Here is a 19,333-nt window from a genome sequence, read left to right on the forward strand (position 1 = left end):
TGGCTACCAAAGCTGACATACCTTGAACCAAATGGGCCTTAGCATGACCTTAAAACTGAAGGCCTGCCTGGGGAGAGTCGAGAGAAGCACAGGGAGGTCATTATCTAGACACACTTCTACCAGAGAAAACATGGCATTTCTAACAAAATCAAATAGAACAAAAACCTGGAGGAGCGTTTTAATCCTTGGTTTAGACTATGCCACAATAAACTTTAGGAATCTATTAACTGAAATTTAACTTTTAATTTATAATTAGGTGATGCAATGAATATGAGAAAAAGGTATTACAATGTTATTGGTCTCCCCAGGTGTCTATGATGCCATCTTTGCAAGAGTCAGAGGAAGGCTCAGAAATGTGTATTCTTACCTGGAGTTTATGTAGGTTAAATCAGTCTGGGTGTGAAATTCACTCTCCTCAAGTGCTGATGTCACTGCAACTAGCAACAAATCCTCCCATTTATAAAACTCTTAGCATTGAAACACTGTTTAAAATGGCTCAAAAATCTGGTCACCAGGCTTATAAAGATTATATTAATTCATCAAAAACCAAGACACTGAAGGCTTTTTTTTTTTAAAGGATGTTAAATGTATTAATTCCCACACACCTGATGATGGGGGACTACAGAGTAACTCTTTTAAAGTTTATGTAGTAGAAAGCTGAAATAGCAACTGAATAAGATCTTAGGAATAATGTTGTAATACAAATGGCAATGGCTAAAATAGCTTGTCAGGAACTGTAGCAGGAGTTCCGGTCAGTTCCATGCAGGCCTTTAATAATGAGACTAAAAGCATTCCATGGAAATTTATATGACCTTACAGTAAACTGAAATCCCTACACAATAAGTTAAAAATCTCTTCATTGCTGATCTTTTAGGAGCAATTCAAGTTAAAGCCTTAGGTGAAATTCCCATTCCAATAGCCCTGATTTAGGAGATATTAGACCTGGGTTGTAGTTCTGGTTCTGTCATTAACCGTTTTTGTAACATTTGGAAGGCATTTAACTGTTATGGATGTTAGTTCCTTAACCTGTGAGGTAGGAAAGACAGATAAGATTAGCTGCAAGGTCCCAGAAACCCCCTGAAAGCCATGATACTTTAAGCTTGCATTGGTGTTCAAACAGAAAATTTTAGCCCCAAGTCAATGCATCTCACATAGGTCTGCTGAATGGATAAATAAATTGATCCAGAACACTGATATGGAAGAAACAAGGATAAAAATTACAAATGAAGCATTTAGAAAATCTCTTCTAAATTAACCAAGGATAACTTCATCTAAAGGCAAGGAAAGACAACATTTATTTTCTTATAAGGTCTTGCCTCAGAAGAGAAAACAAATTAGGAGCATAACCTCGGAATCAATATAAGTGATGAAAAGTATTTAAGAATAGTTGATAGAATTATGCTAAGCATATGGACTTTTGAAAGATGCATGATTTTCCCACAATGCAGAGTATTAAAATACATCAAGTTAACATGGATAAGTCCAGTTCAATAAATCCTATGGAAAAAAAAGGAATGTTTTTATATTTGTCACTAGGGCTAATCTTGCCTTTGAAATTAGCTTCTTCTCATTCAGAAGAGGCTAGCAACAGATTAAATAACATTTCTCGCTATTTGCTTTGGCTAATACTATTTCCCATTTGAAGTAGTCTTTTCTATTTCCTCTACATTAATTCATGCCATGACCTAATGAAAGTCACCTTCTATGATGCTAACTCTATTGCTGTGGCTAAATCCTATGCTGTCTGCTATACTGACAGGTCAGAACTGCAATGGAATATCCTATTCTGTAATCTAGTTAGATGTTACCTTACACACTATAATTCATTGATTTCATGTACAATAATCTGATGATTTTATAAAGGGAAGTTCCCCTGCATACATTCACTTGCCTTCCACCATGTAAGATGTGTCTTTCACCTTCTGCCATGATTGAGTCTTCCCCAGCCATGTGGAACTGTGAGTCCATTAAACCTCTTTTTCTTTATAAATTATCCAATGCCAGGTATGTCTTTGTTAGCAGCATGAGAACAGACTAATACAGAGTACCAATACTGACACGCAGGATGGATAATAAAGAAATGTTTCATTGATACTTTGGAATGGATAACAGAATAAATACCTGTTGAGAGAATAAATTATTGCTATTTCTCTCTAATCAGTTGTAAAACCTTCATGTGTGAATACACACTGAACCCCATTTCAGCTAAAACCGCAGGAAGAAAAATTTTAAAGTTATTTCCTATAAGACATCCAGAATTGATGAAAAACATTATTTTACATGCCAAAGCTGTCTCCAAAATAAAAGAATTCTCAATTTCCCCCCCCCAACAAAAAGAGGAAATACATCTTTTCTCACTTTGCCACTGGATGGCATCAGTTTCAGTAACCAAAAGATATGGCTTTTAATGTCCACACACACACACACACACATACACACACACACAAAACAAAGAAACAAACAAACAAAAAAAAACCAAACAAACAAGGAATAAGATCTTGGGTGAATCCAGGAGCCTCTAAAGGTCCCATCCTTAGAGAAAAGATGGACTAAAAAAATTATCCACTAGCAAAGAAAAGTGACATGCAAGTATATCATGGCATGGTCAAAGACAAAGAGGGTGCTTCAAGATGGCTGCCTAGATGAATCTGGTATTTGTTCCTTCCATGGAAAAGAACCAAAATAGTGAGTGGATAATCATACTTTGAGTAGATCACCTAAGAGAGAACACTGAAATTCAAGAGAGAAGTGACAGGAAGCACAAAAATTAAGAAAGGAGAGGGAAGCAGTTGAGCTGAATCAGCTGAGAGTCTGGAGTGGCTCCCCACTGTGGGGAAAGGGTGAAAAAGAGACCCCCAGTAGTCCATGTTTCTGCTAGAGATTCCTACAGTCCTAGCCATGAGAGAGTACCTCAATCCTTATGGGTTCTGAGACCAACATAGAGAGCTGTCTGGAGATCACATGAAGGTACTGCTGTATGACACCATTTTGAGAGCACAGCTCCCACCCACCAAACTACATTCTGCTCCATTGCCAGGGCTGAGGCCGGAGCCACAGGCAGTGATCCCACATCCATCCTACCTACCTGTGGCCCTCTACAGAGCAGTAGCTGTACATTTTCATATGTCCCCAAGCACAAATGCCACTGCCCACAACCACCACTCCGGCAAGCTGCTATGGAGCCAAGACACAAATGAAGCCCATGTTTCCAGCCCCCAGCTTATGGCTCCACCCAAGGAAAGCAACAATGCCCTTCCTAGTGGAAGGGCTACAGATAGCCACTGCTGCTCTCACCTAAGCATTTTTCTACTGTTCTGGGGATCACCTCACCTCTACCTACCATAGCCAGTACCACTGAGGTGTCTGAGAGCAAGACCACCTGGCTCAGCTCCATTCTCTCCCCCCATTACCTAAGCATACCATCCAGGGGCATGAGCATTACCTATACCCACCTTTCAGGTGCCTGAGCATCACCTGCACATACTTTCCAGGGGCCTGAAGATCACCCAGCCCAGTTGACCACCTGTGGCATGTAAGCACTTCTCCCAGGGTCTGAGACCAACCATATTCAACTTGCACTATCACCATAGCTGACATCCAACCATACATACCGCCGGAACATCTGTGGGCCAGCCTGCCCAACCTCTTGCACCCACTGCTACCACAAGTGTGGACCACTTGGGTCCCAGATGGTTGTTCCACCACTGCTACTGCTATTGCTCATGCCACACCCACTGCCCAGGGGCTTAAGAGCCTGTTCACTTGCCAGACCCACTGATGCCATTACAAGCACCTGAGAAAGCCACCTAAAGGCACAAGAATTGGTCTTCCTGAACCCACCAACACCAGCACCAGGGTGCACTGCCCTGGGGCCCAAAGACTGGCCCACCTAGTGTTATAGTACTCAGCAAAACTTTATCATAGCCTATACTAATAACAACTGCATTCTAAGCCACCAAGTCTTAGATACCACTGACAGTGTTTACAAATGAAGAAGTTATACAGACTACATAACTACACATAGATTCAAAAGCAAAGTGGCTACCCAACCAATACCATAGATACATGTCAGAAAAGAGTTCTTCTTTAAAAAAGCAATATAAAAAAAAATTAGAAGAAGCAACAGTTATATCAGATGTATAGATATCAACATAAGAATACAGGCAACATCAAAAAGCAAGAATATTTGGCACCTTAAAAGGAACACAATAATCATCCAGGAATAGATCCCAATAAAAAGAAATTTACTAGTCAGACATAGTGCCATGTGCCTGTAGTTCTAGCTACACAAGAGGCTGAGTTGGGAGAATCACTTAAGCCCAGTGGTTGGAGGCTGCTATCAAACCACTGCACTCCAGTGTGGCTGACAGAGTGAAACCCTGTCTCGGAAGGAAGGAAGGAAGGAAGGAAGGAAGGAAGGAAGGAGGGAGGGAGGGAGGGAGGGAGGGAAGAAAAAAGGAAGGAAGGAAGGAAAAAGGAAGCAGGAAGAAAGGAAAAAGGAAAGAAAAAGGAAGGAAGGAAAGAAGGAAGGAAAAGAGGGAGGGAGGGAGGAGAAATTTATAAAATCCTAGGGAAAAATTAAAAATACTAACACTAAAGAAGCTCAGATAGATACAAGAGGCTTCTGAAAAACAATACAAAGAAATCAGAAAAACAATTCAAGATATGAATTAAACGTTTACCAAAGAGATAGATAAAATTTTTTAAAAAGCAGAAATTTTAGAACTGAAGATTAGTTGAGTAATATACAAAAATACATTCAAAATCTTCAACAGTAAGACAGAACAAGCACGAGAAAGAATCTGAGAACTTGAAACAGTTGTTTTGAAATAACCCAGTCAGACGAAAATAAGAAACAACAACAACAAAAAGATTAAGGGCTTCAAGACATATGAGACATCATAAAGTATCCAAATATTTAAATTTATGGTGTCCCAAGAAGCGAAGAAACAAAGGAAATAATTAGGAAATCTATTTAATAAAATAATCGATTAAAAACTTCAAAACCTAGCAAAAGATTTAGATATTCAGATATAGTCGAAGATCCCCAAACAGATACAATTCGAAAAGGTCTTCACAGCATATTATAGTCAAACTGTCAAAAGTCAAAGATGGAGAAAAAAAATTACAAATAGCAAGAGAAAAGCATCTAGTCACCTATATAAGGGAACCCCATCAGACTAACAGCAGATTTATCAGCAGAACCCTAACAAGACAGGAGACGATGGGTCACAGTGCTGTAAGAAAAAATGTGCTAGCCAAAAATATTATGCCTAGCAAAATTATCCTTCCTAAATAAAGAGATATAATGTCTTTCCAAGGTGAGCAAAAGCTACGAGATACATCATCATTAGACCAGCCCTATAAGAAATGCTTAAGGGAGACCTACACCCAAAAGCAAAAGAATCATAACTACCATTATGAAAATACATGCAAATATGAAAACACATGCATATATAAAAACCACCAGTGGAGCAAACACAAAAACAAGGAAGAGAAAAATCTTAAATGTAACCACTACAGAATGCCATCAAGCCACAAAGATAATTTGAAAGAAAAAAGGATATACAAAACAATTAGGAATCAAGTAATAAAATGATAAGAAGCCCTCACATGTCAATAATAACCTTGAATGTAAACAGATTAAACTTTTCACTTAAAAGATATAGACCAGCTGAATGAATTTTTTTAAATGATCTAACTATATGCTGCTTACAAGAAATTTACACCTATAAAGACATATACAAACTGAAAATAAAGGGATGGAAAATGATGTTCCATGTAAATCGTGCCTAAAAGTGAACAGGAATAGCTATACTTACATCAGATAAAACAGACTTTTAGTAAAAACAGTGAAAAGTGACAAAATTATTATATAATGAAATACGTGTCAATTCATCAAGAGGATATAATGATTATAAACATATATGCTCTCCGTACCAGAGCATTCAGATTTACAAAGCAAATATTATTAGATCTGAAGGAAGAGATTCTAATACAGGAATAGTTGGGACTTCTACACTCCACTGTCAGCATAAGACAGATCATCTAGGCTGAAAATTAACAAAGAAACATTGGATTTACACTGCATATTAGACCAAATAGACCTAACAGACCTTTGCAGAACATTTAGTCTAACAGCTAAGAATAAACATTATTCTTATTACCACACAGAACATGTAGTACACCATATAACAGGACACAAAACAAATCTCAAAAAATTTTTAAAAATCAAAATCATAGCAAGTATCTTTTCAGGCTATAATAGAATAACAACAAAAATCAATAACAAGAGACATGCTGGAAACAGTACAAACACACAGAAATTAAAAATCATGCTCCTGAATCACCATTGAGTCAAAGGAGAAATTAAGAAGAAAATTTAAAAAATTCTTGAAACAAATAAAAATCAAAACACAATGTACCAAAATCTATGAAACAAAGCAAAAACAGTGCTGATGGAAGTTTATAGCAATAAATCCCTACATCAAAAGAAATAGAAAGATTTTAAATAAACGATATAGTGATGGATCTCAGGAACTAGAGATGTAAGAACAAATAAAATCCAGAATAGGAGGAAATAAATAATAAAATATCAGAGCAAAACTAAATGAAATAGAGATGAAAAAGACAATACAAAAGATCAACAAAATGAAAAGTTGGTTTTTTAAAAAGGTAAATAAACTCAATAAGATACTTGTAAAACTAAGAAGAGAGAAGGCTTAGATAAACGAAATCAGAAATAAAAAAGATATTACAACTGATAATACAGAAATGCAAAAGATCAGAGGTTATTACGAACAACTATGCACTAACAAACTAGAAAACCTAGAAAATATAGATACATTCCTGGACCATACAACCTACCAAGATTGAATCAGAAAGAAATAAAAGACCTGAACCAACCAATAATGAGTACAGATTAAATGTACAATAAATATAGTTTTTATTACAGATTAAATGAAATTTAATCTGTAATAAAAGTCTCTCAACAAAAAGAGTCCAGAACCAGATGGCTTTACCGTCAAATTGTACCAAACTTTCTAAGAAGAACTAACACCAATTCTTCTCTATTCAAAAAAACAGCACAGTAGGGAATTCTCCGAAACTCATTTAGTAAGTGCAGCATTGCACTGATACCAAACCCAGAAAAGTATGCAACAAAGAAGAAAATTACAGGATAATATTCTTGATAAACGTAAATGTGAAAATCCTCAACACAATATTAGCAAACTGAATCCAGCAGCATTTCAAAAAGATAACACACCATGATCAAGTGAGATTTAACCCAAGGATACAAGAATGGTTCAATATACATAAGTCAGTAAACATATTACATCCCATCAGCTGAATGGACAAAATCTACATGATCATCTAAATAGATGCAGAAAAGCATTTGATAAAATTCAACATTCCTTCATAATAAAAACTCTGAACAAACTAGGCATAGAGAGACCATACCTCAACATAATAAAGAGCACATATGACAAATACACAGCTAATATTACACTGCATGGGAAGAACTGGAACTAGACAAGGATGCCCACTCTCACAACTCCTTTCAACATAGCACTGGAAGTCCTAGCCAGAGAAATCAGGCAAGAGAAATAAAAGGCACTCATGTTGGAAAAGAGGAAGTCAAATTGTTCCTCTCTTCAGATAACATAATCTTATGTTTAGAAAAACCCAAAGACTACCAAAACACTGTCAGGTACTATAAACAAGTTCAGTATATTTCAGGATACAAAATCAACATACAAAAACCAGTAACATTTCTGTACACTAATAATGAACTAGTTGAGAAAGAAATCAAGAAGGCAGTTACATTTACAATAGCCAAATAAATAAATGAACAAAACACATAGGGATAACTTTAACCAAGGAGGTGGAAGATCTCTATAACTACAAAACACGGTGAGAGAAATGGAAACAGACAAAAACAAATGAAAGACAACCCATGCTCACGGATTGAAAGAACTAATGTAGTTAAAATTATCATACTGTCTAAAGCAATTTATGGATTCAATGGGATCCCTATCAAAATACCAATGACATTTTTCACAGAAATAGGAAAAAATCCTGAAATTTGTATAGAATCAAAAAAGAACTCAAATACCCAAAACAATCCTGAGCAAAAAGAACAAAGTTAAAGGCATCACATTATTTGGCTTCAAAATATATCACAAGGCTATAGTAACCTGAACAGCATGTATTGGTACATAAACAGACACATAGATCAATGGAATAGAATACAAAACCAAGAAATCAGCCCTCATATTTGCAACCAACTGACTTTTGACAAAGGCAACAAGAAGATACATTGAAAAAGGATACCTTTTCAATAAATGGCGCTGGGAAAACTGGATAGCCATACTCAGAAGAAAGATGCTAGACCTTTATCTCTCATTATATACAACCATCAACTCAAAATAGATTAAAGACTTAAACATTACATGAAACTATAAAATTACTATAAGAAAACACAAAGGAAACACTCCAGGACATTGGCCTAGGCAAAGACTTTATGACTAAGACCCCCAAAACACAAACAACAAAAACAAAAATAGGCAAATGGGATGATAGTAAACTAAAAACCTTTACAGCAAAGGAAAAAAACAACCAAGTAAAGAGACAGCCTGTTAAATGGGAGAAAGTATTTGCAAACTATTTATCTAACAAAGGAATAATATCCAGAATATATGAGGAACTCAAAGGAAAATAAAAACAATTCCATTAAAAAGTGGGCAAAAAAATGAATAGACATTTCTCAAAAAAGACATACAAACAGCGTACACATATACGAAAACATGCTTAACATCACTAGTCATCAGGGAAATGCAAATCAAAACCATGAGATATCATCTTACCCCAGTTAAATGGCTCTTATCAAAAACAAAAAATAACAGATGGTAGTGAGGATATGGAGAAGAGGGAACTCTCATACACTGTTGGTGGGAATGTAAATTAGCATAGCTATTATGGAAAACAGTATGGCAATTTCTAAAAATACTAAAACTAGAACTACTTCATTACTGGGTATTGAATCAAAGAAAGGGAAATCATTATATCAAAGGCACATATGCACCCCCATGTTTATTGCAGCACTATCAGAGTAGCAAAGATATGGAATCAACCTAAATGTCCTAAATGGATGAATACATAAAGAAAAGGTGGTATATTTATACAATGGAATACCATTTGCCATAAAAAGAGAATAAAATCATGTCATTTGCAGCAATGTGGATAGAACTGGAAGTCACTATGTTAAGTGAAGTAAGCCAAGTGCAGGAAGACACATATTGCATGTACCTGCTCCTAAATGGGAGTTTAAAAAGTTCATCTCATGGAGGTAAGTAAGTAGAATGATAAATACCAGAGGCTGGAAATAATATGTGTGTATGTGTTGGTGGGGGTTGAAGAGAGAGGATGAAGAAAGGTTGGCTAATGGGTACAAACATACAGTTAGAATCAATACTAGAGTATGGTGACTATAGTTAGCAACAATATATTGTATATTTCAAAATAGTTATAAGTGAGGACTTGGAATATTTTCAATACATAAATGATATACACTTGTGATGATTAATATCCTAAATACTTTGATTTGATAATTACACAATGCTATGCATGTAACAGAATATCACATGTACTCCATAAATGTGTATAAATATCATGTATCAATAAAAATATTAACCAAATTTTAAGGCAAAGTGCATTATTAGGAATGAAGAGGGATGTCACAAAGCTATTTTTTAAGTCACCAGGAAAATGCAATACTAAATTTATTAGTATTAAATATAGTATTAGTATAAATATAGTATTAGTATAAATCTAATAACAGATTTGTCTCAAGCAAAAATTGGCAGCTTATTCAAGCTCACAATCACAAAGTGACCTTTTTAATGCCCATCTGATAAAATAAGATTCTTTGTGAGTTTTTATTTGTCTCCCTGCCTATTCCCCTTTCTAGACTGTATCTAAAATGTTTAATTGTCTTTGTCTATTGATTCACAGGTGTATTCTAAGCAAAGAACAGTGTCTGGCACATAACAGCTGCCTAATATATACTTGTTGAATGTTGGAATTATTCCAGGTGAAAAAAAGATAATGAGTATAGACATTGCATAATAAAATTAACAAGTATAATCCAATTAACTCTCATAGAACCTACACTTCCAAGCTAGTAAATGTATATTCCTCTCACACATATGTGAAATATTAATATTAACACTTACCATGTATTAGACCACATTATTTGATCACAATAAAGTTAGAAATAAATGATACAAAACAATAAGATTCCATGAATTCTAAAATGTAAAACACAATTTAAAATAACTCAAAGAAAAAAAAACATAATGAAGAATGGGAAACAGAACTGAATAGTAATAAAATTGTTAGCAGGGGGTGGGAAGATTGGGGAGGGGTAACTTTAGGAGAAATATCTAATGTAGGTGACAGGGGGATGGAGGCAACAACCCACCATGACATGTGTATACCTATGTAACAATCCTGCAAGATCTGCACATGTACCCCAGAACTTAAAGCAAAATAAATTTTTAAAATTTCAACAAATTGTAGTAAGCAGCTAAACACTATGTAGAGAGAAATCTACAGATTGATACACAGATATACAAGAAAAAGAAAGGTTAAAACTTGATGAGCTACACACCTAAATTAAGAAGTCTGAAAAGATCCAAAATGTAAACACAAGAAAATACAAGGAAGGAAATAATTAAGAAGAGAACAGAAATTATTGAAATAGAAAAAATATACACAGTAGATGTTAAAAAATGCCACAAGTTGGTTCTCTGAAAAGAGACAAAACTCTGGCAAGTGTGATCATAAAAAAGATAAGGATTAATATTAGAAATAAAAATTAGTCAAATTTCAGATACAACAGAGATTTAGCAAAATATTAAGAAATAGTTGATGCAATATATTTAAAGCAAAACAGAATGGACAATTTTCTAGAAAAAATACAATTAATCAAACTGATCCACAGAACAAACAGAAAACCTAAATAAATCTGAAATCATTAAATATATTCAATCACTAGTTAAAAGCCCACTTACCAAAATACTTTCTAGGGCCAGATGATTTTACAGGTGACTACTACCAGTCAGTTAATAGTTAATCTCTATCTTCTATGAAGGGTTCCAAAGAACAATAAGGACTTATTCCCACATCAATTTATGAAGCTAACAGAACCTTGATATTAAAACCAGGCAGGAATAACATAAAAAGGAAATTTATGGACCAATCTAATTCATTTCAGCATTTGCTAAAATGCTAGCAAACTTAAGCCAAGAACTCATAATAAGGAATAGTACATTGTAACCTAACTAAGTTTAATCCCAGGAGACCAAGGATGGTTTCACATTAGAAAGTCTATCAGTATATTTCACCACATGAACAGATTAAAGAAGAAAGATCATATAATCTTCCATGTGAAGAGGTTGATAAAATTCAATTCCTAACCATAATTTTAAAATGAAAACAGAAATCTTAGCAACTAGGAACACAAGAAATCTTCACCTGATACCAGGCATCTATCAAAAAGTACTTCACTATAAAAATTTTTAAATCATCCTTAAATTATCCTTAAAATCAGAAACAAGACAAGGATTCCAGCTTGTAGTCAACATTGTACTGGAGGTCCTAGCCAGCACAAAAATGATTTAAAGGAATCAAAATTTCAAAGGAGAAGACAATGGCCAGTGTGTCTGTGGGTACATCTATGTACTCACTGAGGTCACTGAGAAGTGGCAGCAGAATTCAATACCTTGTTAGAACTTCAAGATTCCAAAATATCTAGATTTTTTTAAACCCAGAGTTTTCTTATTTCAGTGACTTTTGCTGTCTTTAAAATGCACAGTTGTATTTTATGAAAAATAATAGTCTACCATAGTCTTGTTTTTACCTTATACCCAGCTCTTTTATAGCCTGAACTTTTCAGGTTGACCAGAGGATTCAATTTCATTTGACATCCTGTATGGTAGTCACCTGCTCCACTCTCCATCTAGGCAAGAAGGCTGAGCACACCTCAGATGATTCCTTCAGGATCTCCTGATTCTCTGCTGCTCTGGTGAAGACATGTCAACTAGTCCAGAGCTTGGCTGCAGTGTGGCAGACTCACTAATACTCTCTCTAGAAAACCTTTTTATTCTTTATTATTTTCAGTGTGTTTTCATAAGCTGCTCTCAAATAATATTTTCCAAAAAATCCCATTTCAATATTTGGTAGGGGAGTTAGTTGTATTTAATTTCTTTCCCGTTGATTCTTTAAATGGCTTGCTTTATGGTTTTACTAAGTATTTTTATATTATGAGTCACTCTGAGCAACTGACTGGGAATGTAAGAAGATGTCTTTTTTCTCTATTTTAATTTACTGTGTGATTGACCCTGGGCCAGTCATTGAACTTAATCAAATAACTTCATTCATTGCTAAATAAAAATAAAAGGCAGCCTGGAAAAATGGGTTAAAATTAGATCCTGTTACCTAATGACTCACTCTCTTAATAACTGACTCACACAAATTGATTAGCTTTTTCTTATAACATTTTCATTTGCAAAAACTCTCCTTTATTATCCTTTTCTAGTTGTAGTCCTTTTACATTTCTCTAGCCCATCTTTCCTTACCTCTCCATTTGCTTATTTAACTTTACTGCTAAGTTTCAGTGAATGATTATGGCCCTCTGTGATGATCAGCTTGAAATACAGTTTTGATACTGCACATGAGCAACAGAAAAAAAATAAGCACAAAATGGAAAATGAGTGGAAGGAAAAGGGTACTTAGACAAGTCCTGATACAAGTTCCAGCTCCCCTATGCACTAGTTTGATGACCTTAAGAAAGTGAGTTAACATCCCTGAGCCTGCACTTTCTTATTTATAACTGTATCTTTTTAACCTTAAGGGCAGTTGTTACAAAAACCAGCGACAATGAATGTAGACAGAACTTTAAAAAACTATAAAATACAACATATTTTTATTCACCTTAACTGAATAATCCTATTCACTGAATTTAGACATAGTATATAGTTTTCTGAAGAGCGTTAAGTGATATCCAGTCATGTTAGACAGATACTGTAAAAACTATCACTGAGTAGTTTATAAGTATGTAAACAATATATTGAGACAAGAAAGACTTTAAGGTAATAAAATCTAGCTTTAAGAATGGACAGGCTGGGTGCAGTAGCTCATACCTATAATCCCAGCACTTTGGGAGGCAGAGGCAGGAAAATCTCTTGATCCCAGGTAATTTGAGGTCAGCCTGGACAACACAGCAAGACCCCCACCTCTACAAAACAATGTTTAAAAAATTATCCAGGCATAATGGTGTGCACCCAATAGTCCCAGCTACTCTAGAGGACTGAGCTAGGAGTATTGCTTGAGCCCAGGAGTTCAAGGCTGCAGTGAATCATGATCACACCACTGTATCAACAGGATGACAAAGTGGGATCCCATCTCAAAAAGAAAAAAAAAAAAAGGATGAAGAATTATTTTCATGCCAGGTGGAAAAGCAAGAAATAATTAGTTAACACTTGAAGATCTTTTTTAGTCTGTCTTTTAATATTTTGAAGCCATAACCCATGGTGAAAGTTAAAAACACAAAATAAATGAAAGGAAAACTGAAAAGGAGATAAATTTCAAGGTGCAACAAAAGGAACTATTTTCAAATATGATCTCTGAATCATGTAGAACTTCAGGGGAAAAAAATCTGAAGACAGAAACTGTTTCAGTTTCTTACCTTTGCTCTGTATTAAAGAGTGCAAAGATGTGCTTGCTAGACATAAAGCTCTTTTCCACATCCCGAACTTTCAGGTTGTCCAAGGGAAGCATGTACTTCTTTTCTTTCTCCTATTATGAGAGAGAAGAGAAGAGGAGAGAAGACAAGAGGAGAAAAGAGAAGAGAAGAGAAGAGAAGAGAAGAGAAGAGAAGAGAAGAGAAGAGAAGAGAAGAGAAGAGAAGAGAGAAAATTGACTTTAATAAAAGATCTTGAAGAATGCCAAAGGCAACACATCACCTGAGTTGGCCAACACTTGATTACACTATCTTAATAATATCATCAAACACTATTTTGATACCAGCTATAAAGAAATAAAAGTTATTTGAGATAGGAGACTCCTGTGATTCTCAACATGTGGGTTGGAAAAATGGTGGGGGTAAGTGTACGGGAAGGTCTCTGAGATGGAGAAAACACATGGTCCTCTGTCCTTTCCCCCTCATGTGAGTCCTTTTAGATGTTTTTAAATGTTAGTTTGATATTAATATTTTAGCCATCTGTTAATATTTAACAAAAATGTTCTGGTCCTAATTCAATGAGAAATGCCAGATGGACTTCATTTCTTGTTTTATTTGCAGCCTAAGCAGTTTTGATAGCCAGTGTTGGCAGGGGAGTGGAAGCACAGGACCCTAGTGTGAAATACCCCTCATAAACTATGGTAAAGCATAAGAAATACTCCCCTCATTTGAGTCTAGAATAAAATATGAATTCTGAAAAAGAATTATTCCATAAAATTGTTGAGCTCTTTGGGGGAAATTCATTAGAAGTGGACTGATATTAAGTAGAAAATACTCTCTTCCAAAATTGACAACTGTTTAGGAAGAATATGAACATTGGAGAGGTGAGGTCTGCAAATGAGACCAAATTAGTGTTAGTAAAACACTGGATGCCAAAACATTATTGGAAACATTCACTTTCAGGTACTAGCCCAGGGGCAATATTATTTATATGTATAAATGCCTAACAACCAGTATAATAGGAGAGAGCCAAATACTTAATTTAAGAAACCTAGTAAATACCTAATACCAGGGGTATAACAAGTGCTGCCCTTGTTAACTGTGGTCCTTTGTATGGTCCCAGGCTACATCTCCAATGTTACCCCTGAAAAAGAGCAGGGCTAAACTCCAGAGCTGGAGAGAATGGAGACTTAGTCATAACTTTCAATAAATGACTATTAAGCCCATGGGAAATACATGCATCATACAAATATGTCTGACATAAGTCATTTTCCTCTTACAGCACATAGACTACTTCCTTGAGAATTTGTAGCTCAGCTGTGTAGCACAGAGCTCTTCTGTGCTCCCTGGTCAGTTTGTATTGTAAGGAGTATCACAGGCCTTTTTGCTTCCTACTCCTAAATTAATTGGAAAAAAGTTGGGCAGAGCACAGTAGAATAGCAAAAAGGTAGTGTTCTACTTGGCCACAAAAATAAAGTAGTGTGAGCAGATGATGGAAAACATTGAAGGAGGCTGGTTAGAGAACAAAATGGCTGTCCTGACAATGTCTCAAAAAAAAAAGAAGAAACATAAAGGAAACTAAATAGGAATGGGAGAGGCCCAGGAATAAACATGAAAAAGTAAAGCATTGTAAGAATAGCCCAATATTTCTAGAACAAAAGTTAAACATACATTATCAAACACAAGAATATTCTAAACAGCAAATACATAATTTAATTGTAAATGAGATATCATAGTTGAGTCCAACTTGCTCAAAACAGTTGTCAAACTATTTTAGGACAGAATTCTAAGAGGCAAAATTCTACACTGAATGAAAATCTATCCAATACATAATCAAATGAAAATGTTTGAGGCACAGGGAACATTTTTTTTTATTGAATGTTTTTCAGTGCCCTAAATTTAAGCAGCTGGATTCTTTTAAAGCACCATCCTATTCAACCTTTTGAAATGATAGATTTGCCTTTTAATGGGAAATCTGCATTTCATTGTAAAGATGGAACACAATGTCCTTGGCTTGTTTTCTATAGAAGTAGGCTCTCTTTTGTACTGCATTCTTTAGCATATTGTGAAGACCAAAACTCCAGCAAGTTTATGTCAGATATTAAACACTGGAGAAATACACACACATATATGCAGACTGGGGAACTTGAAAAATGCAACCCTCATATCCATAGTACTAAATGTCATTTATCCCAGGTTTTTGAAGACACATTGCTAAATTATTTCACAATCAGAATTTTGAAAACTGACAAAGGAACAAGGAAACGTATTCAGACATTTATTTAATTAAAGTTGTAAGTCAAACAATTAAATGAGACAGCAGCAACTCTAAGCAATAAAACAGTGTATCATGGATATTTCTAAAAAGTCTTGGTGCTTTGGGGAAAGAATGATGGTCTGCTCAAAGAACATCATGACTCTAAAATAACCAAAATAAAAGAAATAGAGAAGGAGGAAGAATATATAGAATTATAACATCCAAAATACAGTCTTATCACCATCTTAATTAAGAAGTTGCTAAATCATTTTTGTCAGTTCTATGACTGTCTAATAATGTGCTGTCCAGTATGGTAGCCACTAGCCACAGGCAGCTACTGAGCACTTGAAATTTAGCTAAGCTGGGATGAGCTAGAAATGCAAAATAGACACCAGATTGAAAAACTTAGAATGTAAACTATATAGTTAATACTTTTTCATTGATTATATGTTGAAATAACATTTTGAGTATATTGGGGTAAACAAAGCATTATTAAACATAATTTCACCTATTTGTTCTTACTGTTTTGAAGTTGGCTGTCAGACAATTTAAAATAACATGTAGTTCCATTAAATTTCTACTGATAGCACTAAATCCCTATGTACTTATCGCTTTCCTTCCTCTCATCCATTTAGTTTTCCCTTCTGACCTCCCTGTTTCTGCTATCAGATTTATCCTTCATTCTCCCTCTCACCCCATCTGAAACTTCACTATAATTTCTGACTCATCACCTTTCCTTGCATCCTTTATTACTTCAAGATTTTGTCACATGGTGTTTGAAGAATTTATCCTAGTTCCCCTCCTTTGACATTCCCACAGCATTATTCCAGGTACCTGGCATCTCACAAGCATGTGGTCATAAATGATTTCCTATCTAGTCTCTTTCCTTCCAATTTATCTAACGTCACCAGAGAAGATGATTTTTGAAAATTATTTTGTCAAATTCACTACAAGCCTTTGATACTTTCAATAGCTTTCCATTATTTATGGAAGAAAAATCCACTAACCTCCTTAGTGTGAAGGGGTTTAAAAACACAAGTTGGCCCAATCCTGATTTGTCAATGTCTCCTTTTCTCCTCCATAAGAAGTCTGTGTTTCAACCAAATACATCTTTTCCAAGTCTTTTCCCAACTTGAGATATTCCTACAACAGTTCCCTATCATAACAATGTTTAATATTCAGAGTCCAGTTCAAGTTCTGCTTTCTGTTCAAAAGGTTTTCTCAAGCTTGTAACCATTTGTCTGTTTGTCACCTCCTCACCTCTCATATAATAGGTATTATTTATTCTATTCATTTCAAACTATATCTTATGAGACAACCTCAATTTATAAATGCATTACATTTGAAAATTTATGTGAAGGTTGTTCATTTGGAACTCAATATTCAATCAACTCTCTTGTTTAAGTAGCTTATATATTGTTTAAGTAGCTTACATAAACTTAAACAATATAGTTGTTTAAGTTGTTTTAATTTATTTTTAAAATATGTGATATTTGTTATAATTCTTCACTGGCTTGCTCTAACATTCCAAAAGATGACAATCTTTCTCAAGCTAATAAATAATCAGATTAGAAACAGGTTTTATGACACACTAACAGATAATATTCTATGTTGTGGAGTAAAACAAAAACGTAGAGCATGTTTTTTGAAATAAATAAGAAATAAAATTTGATATTTTAAACATTTTATCTTGAGTAGAAATTTGGAAGGAAGCACTTGTAAAATTCCAGAGGAAGATTTTTTAAAATGGAGATTCAGAAAAGAACTTCCGCATGTTTTAAAAGGCTTCACAGGCTGATGTCACTGATTCAACACCATTCTTTTCTTCATATTTAAGCATAGGAACTTTCCTTTCCTCAATATAGGAGAGTCACCAGCAATATTTCTATGGGAGGCATCCAGGATGACAGAGATACTTTTGTTCTAAGAGAGAGAGGGAACATGAGAGCACTAGTGTAGTGTTCTTTCCCTGAATTCACTTGGCAAGAGTTAGATGAAGTAGAAGAAACAGGTCAGGCCCAAAGAGGGTGCATCTTTGTGTGAAAGGGATCTGAGGTAGAAGGAACTGAACAATAAGTAGTAAAAGGCAGAGGAACTGAGGTGGAACAAGATGGGAATTATGGGATGACTACAGTATGTGCTTGCTGACCTTGAAAGGAAACAAGAGAGTCAATGAGAGATAGGTACGGGCTTGGCAAGTGCCCAGTAATGGTCTCTAGCTTGCAGAGCACCATCAATATAATGTAGGCACTAGAAGAAGATACAATGGATATGAGCAGAGGGTCAGGTGTGTGGGGGAATAGCTCTGGCATATGCAAAGGAGCTTTCCCTTATTCACTTGGCAATTTATATATAGGGAGTTTCATAACTTGAATTACTTGAGTGGCCTTGGTTTGATGACACATTTAATCATCGTATTTGTGCATACCTTTTCTTCTATTAAAGCAACAGCATCTTCAAAGATAAGATCATGAATCCTTCCTTGTTTTTATGTGCTTGTATTATAATGGCTAGCATGATGATGGGCTTAAAAATTTATACAGTGTATATTCTAAATATTATTGAATTGATCTGAAAATGTCTGCTAACCAAAGCCAGGTGTTAAGATATTTGATAGTCACATATATATGATAATCAAGTAAAAACTCTATGAAAAAAAAACTATATGAGATGCTTAACTGACTGACACTGCTTTTGACTACTAAATCTTTACAAAATCTAGACTGATTGCCATGTTTATTTCTATCTCTGCCTTTGTGCTGGCTTCTGTTGGCCAGGAATGCCTTCTTCTCTGAAAGAAGGCAGGTTTTTGTGGCCTTGAAATTTATTTCCAGTGCCACCTCCTAATTATAGCACATCATAGACCTTTTTCTTCTGTAACTCTCAAATTTCCCACAATTTTTGTCATAGGCTATCTAGTATGGCAATCTTTATTTATGTTTAGCTTGCCTCTTCAAGTACAGATTGGAGGTTCCTTCAGGGCAAAGATTATGTCATCATTCTTTTGTGTTTACATGTAACAGTTATTACGCAGGTGCATATACAGACATTGCTTAATAAACATTGATTGCTGATGGTTTATAATAAATAAAAACCAAACATGCTGGGTCTACATAGACCATTGTGTTAAAAAATTAACCAGAGGTGAATATAAACACTTATTTTTAATGCTTCAAAGACTGATTTTAAACAAACTTACAGTATTTTGCTTACCATCATATAGTTTGCTAGATGAAGTTTTACTAACCTAAACTAATATATCTGATTTTATTTATACAAACCTTTAACATATAAATGTACTTTAGCAATCCAATATACTTTAAAAGAATACA

General features: G+C 34.9%; 1 protein-coding gene across 8 annotated transcripts in view; it reads right to left on the reverse strand.

Moving 5' to 3' along the window:
* Nucleotides 1-19,333, reverse strand: part of DNM3 (dynamin 3) — a 552,761-nt gene that overhangs the window by 152,959 nt on the left and 380,469 nt on the right. For all 8 annotated transcript variants that reach the window (XM_017529997.2, XM_037739080.1, XM_017529999.1 and 5 more), the window contains one exon: nucleotides 13,751-13,860. In XM_017529997.2, the coding sequence (XP_017385486.1) occupies nucleotides 13,751-13,860 (110 nt within the window). The remainder of the gene's footprint in view (nucleotides 1-13,750; nucleotides 13,861-19,333) is intronic.

The sequence above is a fragment of the Cebus imitator genome, unplaced genomic scaffold (genome assembly GCF_001604975.1).
Source record: "Cebus imitator isolate Cc_AM_T3 unplaced genomic scaffold, Cebus_imitator-1.0 Scaffold62, whole genome shotgun sequence".
NCBI lineage: Eukaryota > Metazoa > Chordata > Mammalia > Primates > Cebidae > Cebus > Cebus imitator.